Raw genomic sequence first — 7,767 nt, 5'->3', positions numbered from 1 at the left:
TTTTTTTTTTTTTTCTTATTATTTCATTTTCAATTGGGAATGCATATAGTCGAATTGTTTTTCAGTTTCTTTGTTAACAAAATTATGTTGGTGTATGCAGAAAATTTAGTGGAGGATCTTTTGGGAGATTTTGAATGTGAAGTCCAGCTTCCGTATCTGTTATATCGAAATGCAAAGCGAGAGGTGAATGGTATTTGGTTTTATAATGCAGCTGAGTGTGAGGAGGTGGCTAATCTTTTCAGCAGGTATTGTTCTCTTCTCGCAGTCTATTAGATAGTCAAACAGACACTCTCTGTAGTACGGGTATGTTGGTTGGACACAATCAAGGAACTTGTAGATGCCTTATATGGAAGTTGATAGAATACTTTTAGGTGTTGATGTACAACAAGGAGAGGAATTAGTAGAATAAGAGAGAATGCAGGAAATATAGGGAATATAGGTTGACAGGAAGAAAGAAAGGAAAGGTAGGGTAAACTCAATTCAGTATATCTTAAATCAGCAGGTCAAACTCTGAATGCGCTTCTCACCGGAAACACTCTGTGACTTGAACCTTATTGTCTTATAGTGTTTATGATTACCTCGGTTGTAATAACTTGATTGGGGGTCTGCAGCAAAGTCATTATTGAGCTTTGGTGGCAGTGGTGGTAGGATGGGGTCGCGTTGTGTTCTAAAGTACAGTTCCTCAATTTAAGACCTGATATTAAGTTGATTCTTTGTAGTTGTAAAAAAAGTTAGTTCTTCTAGAGTTGGTGGATTGATTCCAATCTCGTTTAGGATGGGGTTAGAGATGACTCATCTACTAATGTGGGGCAGACAAACAGGGAAGCTATGACATGATTCATAATGTACTCTATTGAGAAAACAAAGAAAACCTATGATTCTCTTATCTCCATCAGGCACATTGAAAACAGAAGCAAAGAGTGAGTAAAGAAGCAATCTATGCCATCTAGGATAGAATTTCTTGCCATAGAATAGCAAAGGAAGGAGACTTTTTTGTTGCCCCTTCTTTGATAAAATGTCTTAATATTTGTAAATGTATGCCTTCAGTTGAAAAAATTATCTCATAGTCTGCAGATTGTTTGCTTCAGCTCCAACTGGTAAACCGAACCCACTGGTTGATAAAACAACCATCATGCCATCCTTAATTATGCAGAGTTCTTGCTTCAGCTCCAGTTTCTCTTTTTATTTCACTACTTTTTTTTTTTTTTTGGTTTCAGGAAAAGGTACCATGGGGATTTTTTTATTTTTATTTTTTTATGTAGAATTAGTAAATGCATCAATGTTGTCTATTTTTTATTTTGACCCTTTGTTATATGTGACTACTTGATGTTGCCTTCTGATTGGAGTGATTTCTCCCAATTCTCCTTGTCTACTAACTCCCGGTTAATACTTGATCCATGTGCTTATTTTATGGGGTTTCACAACTATAGCTTAGTATTGAGTGGGTAGAGTAAGATGGAGTCAAGTATTGAGAATATGGATAAATAGGTAATTCAAAATTTTCTGAAGATTTATTTCGATCAACAGTTTGCTTTTAGTGAATTTTGATCTTGTGGCTTGCTTTAAGAACAATATCTGTCATTTCAACATGGCAGGTATGGGATTGCCCAACTGAAACTGAATGTTAGTCAAGTTATATAATGTTTCTTATAAACAACTTCAAATTGAGAGAATATAGCAGAGGAAGAGTTGTGAATTTTGATCTCGGTCTTACATTTACTAATCCCGCATTGTAACAAAAGAGCTACACGGTTTAGATAGTTTGTTATGGTATAAATTAACAAATCACATGTCATATATCTTGTGTTTGATGGATCTTGGATAGAACTTGTTCTTTTGAATCAAGTTACTTGTAAGCGGACACAGATCTCATGTGTGCACAGAACATGGTCATGTTCAAGCCATGCATCTCATGTTGGGAGAAAATTGAACCTTATTTGATATAGTTGTGCCGTGAAAATAGTTTGGCATACCATGCTTTTGAGTGCTGTGTGTGGTTTTATTTGTTTGCAATACTCCATGGTAGAATTTGGAGACTACAGCTGGAGGATAACTGCTTGACTCAAAGACAGCTGTAGTCTAACATTATGGTCTTTAGGGTGTTTTGCATGCAGGCATCAAATCATGTATGGTGTAGCTTTCTGGTTATTGCTGATGTGGACCTCTTGCCCATTTCTTTGTGATCACTTTGTTTATTTTTCAATAGTTGTACATCATGGTAACTTTATTATAACGGTCAACTGAAGTTTAGAATATACAGTTTGCCATTTTGCTCAGTGTTACAGTATCCTTATTGAAACTTTGATAGAAGTATAGTACCTCTGGACGTTACTATTCCCACTCTTTTCTAGGATTTGGATTAATTGCATTTTTTTTATCGATCTATGCTGCATACACATGTAAAAGAAGAATGACAATGAGTCAACACGTTTTTCTAAAATACAGTAACTTTCTCATTTGTTCCTATCTTATGTTTTCCGATGTCCAGGATACTGGGTGCATATTCCAAGGTGCCTCAAAAGGCTACAGTATCAACTGCAAAGAGGTATTAATTCGTTCTTACTTTGCACAGATGTATTTATAATGTAACGTTCTAATTTGTGATAGGATGATTTTTAACTCGCCCCCCCCCCCCCCCCCCCCCCCCAAAAAAAAAAACCGGTTACGATTCATTTGATATTAGTTTAAAAAAAAAAAAGGAAGCCACTGATGTGATTGAGTAATCTCTCGAGTTGCTCAGGTTATAAAGTTCCAATGTCCTTCCTTACTAGATAATTAACAGTTCTCATGCCATTGTAAATGTTCAAGTATTTTGTGATGAGCTTATGATATAACAGTTAAAGTAATAATATGGTCATTTACGTGTCATTGTAGTGAGTTTGAGGAACTAGAAGCAGTCCCAACCATGGATGTTATGGACGGTCCTTTAGAGCCATCATCGTCAACTGCATCCAATATCACAGATGTTCCTGATGACCATGCCTTTGTTAACTTCTTTAGTGTATGTGCTGTTCTCTTCGCTCTACTAGAGTTGTGGAAATTGGATCTAGCCTTTTCATATGAATCCCTACCTGATATTATAAATTTATACCATATAACTAGGGACTTTTTTTTAATCTGTCCTGAATATGATCTCAACACCAAACACAAGAGATGTTATATAGAAAAGGTTATAGTTCTGTTGTTTAGTTTCGAGTATACCAGGTTTTGATATTATACTGTAACATAGATGGTGTATCCAATGAAAATGGGTGTAGCTATCCTGGATGCGTGTGCATTTGTTTGGGACTTATCTGCTACGATTTGAACAAAGATTGTGAACTATCTCAGGTTTCCCATGGTTCATGATTTTCTAGTATCTAGTTTAGAAATTTTGAGCAGATATATACACATAGTGGTAGAATATTAAATTTCTAATTCTCTATGAGACGAAAAGTTAATGTTTAGCAATTGCATCTCCAACAACTTCTGCTTTTCATGGTAATATTAGTGACCTATGAAGTCAGTGATGCAGAACTAATAGGAAAAGATCTTGGTTCTCCAGTTGAAGGAAAATGTAAGAATGAAACAATACTTGTGGAATACAACCCTAAACCCTAATATATAATTACATTTCTTACAACAGAACCCAACCTCCTTACATGTGCTGGCTTTGCACTTCTGTGCTTGTTCAATTTGTATGCCTACATTAAGACTTTGTAGTTTGTACTTTGCGTGTTGGTTGCATTTTAAGTATATACCTACATTAGCACACAAAACAGACATCAAAAGTCTGTATCAATGCATTTAAATGTGCTGGCTTTTTACTTTATGCGTTTGTTATTTTTCAAGCATCTGCCTATTAACAGAAGTGGGCATGGGTAACTATAGACTATAAACAATGCAGTCCTGAAAATGCATTTAGTATTTCACATAAAGACAATATATAAACAGATAAGATGTAGTTGAGCTGATTTTCATTTTCTTGTTCCTGGGCCATTTGACAAAATTTGATAATAATTGCAGGCAGCTTCGCATACAGCAGTTACTGGACAAGCTTACCAGTCTTCTACAATCTCTTTCCCCTTGCATCAAGTCGGCTTTGCCCCTTCTGCTATTCCTAGCATTCACGTATCATCTCATCCACATTTATCAACTGTGCCATCAGTCCCTTCCCTTGACGTCCCAGAATCCCACAGCAACACCAACCTGGCCACTAATCTTGTAAAGCCATCATTTTTTGTTCCCACTCCTGCAACAGCGATTGCACCCGTCTCTTCATCAGTGCCTAGTGCTCCTCTGTTTCAACCTGCTGTGAGTCTACATCATCCGTATGGTGCACCTTTGCTACAACCTTTTCCCCCATCTGCCCCTCCACCATCTCTGACTCCTGCTTCTTATTCTACTTCAAACTATGGGCCGGTTATTAATAAAGATAAAGTCCGAGATGCACTTCGGCTGCTTGTTCAGGTTAGTCTTTCAGTACCATTTTTGGCTTCCCTCAATTGAGAAGATCTCATGTTTGCAATGGTCTTATCAAGGGGTATTGACAAAACCATTTGTAAATGCACAGATACAGTTCATAGTTTTCTGATATATATGAGGATCAATATTTGGTATACTAGATGAGTCTAGTGGTCGTATTTGTTATCGGAGTAATTCAATTGGATCTTTTATTTTTTGGTAAGATAGTCATATGGTGATTATTTCTCTTGTTTAATATAATGTGGAACACAATTAGTTTGGTTATTGTTGGATTTGGTTACATTATGGTCATTTGTTTTTCCTATTGGAGTAATTCATAAATTGCATCTTTTATTTCTTTTTCTTTTTTGGTAAGATAGTCATATGGCAGTTGCTTATCTTCTTGTTTGATATGATTTGGAAGTTGAAAAAAAAGAACACAACTAGTTTTGGTTGTTATTGTTTACTGGACTTGATTACATTATGTTTATACCTCAAGCTTTTGTCTGATAATTGGTTAGTTTGACCAGTCAAGTACATAGAACCCATATCAATCTCTCATTTTCCCTTTGTTCATGTAATATACCCAGCTTTTATCCCTCCGTGGATTTCCTCTTCCTATAAATATCATTGTTATTACTTTGTTTAATATTTATTGAGTAGCTTTTTATGTTTTGTAGGATAATCAATTCGTTGACATGGTCCATAAAGCAGTCCTTAAAGCACACCACTCATAATCTATTAGGAGAGGCATTTCAGTTGACTGAGCAGATTTTGGACGCAGCGCTACAATCTACAGAGATGAATAGTTTATCGTCTAGTTTTTCAGATCGCATGAATGTATAGTCTCTCTTCTCATTGTCATGAGAACACCCGGTGTATGATTTACAATTACCTGTGTGTCTTGCCACCTTTGAACCCACAAAAGGTACTCTTGAGTTTCCATCTTTGAACTTGTAACCCATTAGAAGAGGGGTGAATTCTAAAATGTGCATGTGACTGAGGAGCTATAGGAGGCAGCACTAGAGTCTCTACCAGAGCTGGATTTCCTTTATTTTTCCAGATTGTATGAATGTACAGAATTTATCCTCTCATTCTTATGAGAGCTCCTGATATATAGTTTCAATTTCGTGCCATTTGCCACTATTAAACCCAGATATAGTTCCCGAGTTTCTATCTTTCAAGCTTGAGAAGAATGCTGCTTTAATTTTGTTGTTTAACCCTTGCATCTCCCGATTTGGGTCCCACACAGATAAAGGTTTTTTCTAGTATTAATGAGCTGAATTAGCTGATCAAACAAAACATAAAAGAAGCAATAAAAGGAATACAGTTTTCAGGACCAGCAAAATTAAGATCGCTCATTGAAAACCCGGGATGGGTTGACAATAGTATAGCCTCCGTCTACTACCAGATTATGCCCACTAACATACTTGGACTCATCACTCCCCAAGTAAAGTACAGCCTCCGCCACATCTTCCGCCGTCAGCACCGCCCCTTTGAGGTTGGAGTACACCTCACGGATACTCCCGTCTTCCAGCTTAAAGAAGTCCTTGGTCAACGGCGTCGCCACCATCAGGGGCGGAGCTGGAGCCCAGGTGAAGTTGAAGCCCAAAAAAAACATCAACTTCTATATATAAAAATAAAAATAAAAGTAAATCCAAATATACCCTAAATATACCAAAATCCACTTTACCCATCGTCCTCAACTTCTATTCAGCTCTAACTTCAGCTAAACTACTCACAGCCACGCCCAAAGCCCCAAATCCTTTGCCCATCGTAGACTGGCCCTTGGCCGTCGCTCTTGCCGGTCGCTCTCGCCGCCCGTCGTCCTTCAGCCCTTGGCCGTCGCTCCTGCCGATGCCCATCCCAGATTCTCAGTCCGGCAGTCCCCGATCCCTACTTCCTGACTTCATGTCTTCCTCAATCCTCAATCCTCAGACCTCAGGTATGGCTATTGGCTTTTTGCCTAAATTTTGATTATTTGAATCAAACTATAGAATTCATTAGGGAATAGGGATTACTAAATTTTGATTGTTGTTTGCCTAAATTTTGATTGTTGTTTTACTAAATTAGGGAATAGAATTCAATAGGGAATACTGGAATAGGGAATAGAATTCAGTTAATTACTTAACTATATGTTTTTTTGGCATGCTTTCACAGATATATATTTATATTTTTGGTTAAGATTAAAGCTTGATGTTGAATTGTTGATCAGTTGATATTTATGTAAGGCACATCCATTTTTGTTTGACAGAAATAGAAGATGATATGTTTGATGAATTTCACATAATGTATGATGAACACATTGATCGTGTTAGAAGGCCTAGATCAAAAGATATAAGTACATGGTTTAATAAAAAGAGTGCTCAAGCGGTTGAATATGCTGAAACGGTTGACAATGAGGCGGTGATTAATGATTTTGAAGCTTTGGGGCCTCGTAGAGTAAAATTTAGTTAGTTTTTATTTATACGTTTAAGGGTAAGGCTTACTACGTCCCCCTATGTATGTGTGTCCTTTATTAATTAACTAAAATTTCTCGCATCGTCGAACAAAATTTTTTGTATGCTATAATTAGCCCAGGTGACATTCTCATCCTGGCTCCGCCACTGGCCACCATGCACGGCGACACACAATTCACACGTATCCCGTACTGTCCGAGCTCCACCGCGGTGTTTTTGGTGAGCCCCACCACTCCATTCTTCGAACTCGTGTAGGCATGCGTGGCGCCGCCCCCTACGACTGAGCAAATGCTTGCAGTGTTGATAATGTTCCTTCTTTGAGCTCCCATCATCACTCGAGCCGCGTGCTTTGTCCCTAACGACACACCAACCAGGTTCACTCTCAGGACCTTCTCGAACTCGGCCTTGTCATTGTCGAGGATGCTCGGCTTGGCCTCGTCGGCGATGCCGGCGTTGTTGAACATAATGTCTAGCTTTCCATACTTGGCGGTGGCTGTGTTTACGGCGTTTTCGACTTCTTTTTCGTTGGTCACATCGCAATGGACGAAAGTAGTGGAGGAAGGGTTCAGTTCGTTGCAAACGGATCGGCCCAAGTCGCCTTACACGTCGGCGATCACGACTTTAGCGTCGTGTTTGGAGAAGAGTCTGGCGGTGGATTCTCCGATGCCGCTGGAGCCGCCGGTGATCAGTGCTACCTTATCTTCAAGCCTACAGTATTAATCCACAAACAGTCTGATATTCGTCTCCATTGTCCATATAACAAAAAATGGCGCCAGAATAATAATCTATCGTAAGCCAGAACAAATTACTCCCATGCATGCATGTACATATATATATATATATATATATATATATATATATATAT

The 7,767-nt window shown here is 38.1% G+C and overlaps 1 protein-coding gene and 1 pseudogene across 1 annotated transcript in view; one reads left to right on the top strand and one right to left on the bottom strand.

Annotated features, from left to right (window-relative positions):
- Positions 1-5,528, top strand: part of LOC101291400 (mRNA-decapping enzyme-like protein-like) — a 6,606-nt gene extending 1,078 nt beyond the window's left edge. Inside the window, exons 2-6 of the mRNA XM_004291648.1 lie at positions 101-245; positions 2,489-2,545; positions 2,875-3,001; positions 4,006-4,449; positions 5,124-5,528. Of these exons, the coding sequence (XP_004291696.1) occupies positions 101-245; positions 2,489-2,545; positions 2,875-3,001; positions 4,006-4,449; positions 5,124-5,180 (830 nt within the window). The 3' untranslated portion in view covers positions 5,181-5,528. The remainder of the gene's footprint in view (positions 1-100; positions 246-2,488; positions 2,546-2,874; positions 3,002-4,005; positions 4,450-5,123) is intronic.
- Positions 5,529-5,791: 263 nt separating this feature from the next.
- Positions 5,792-7,767, bottom strand: part of LOC101302529 — a 6,385-nt pseudogene continuing 4,409 nt past the window's right edge.

Source organism: Fragaria vesca, linkage group LG2, assembly GCF_000184155.1.
Source record: "Fragaria vesca subsp. vesca linkage group LG2, FraVesHawaii_1.0, whole genome shotgun sequence".
Lineage (NCBI taxonomy): Eukaryota > Viridiplantae > Streptophyta > Magnoliopsida > Rosales > Rosaceae > Fragaria > Fragaria vesca.
The sequence above is the reverse complement of the archived record's forward strand: the minus strand, read 5'-3'. Positions and strand labels throughout refer to the sequence as shown.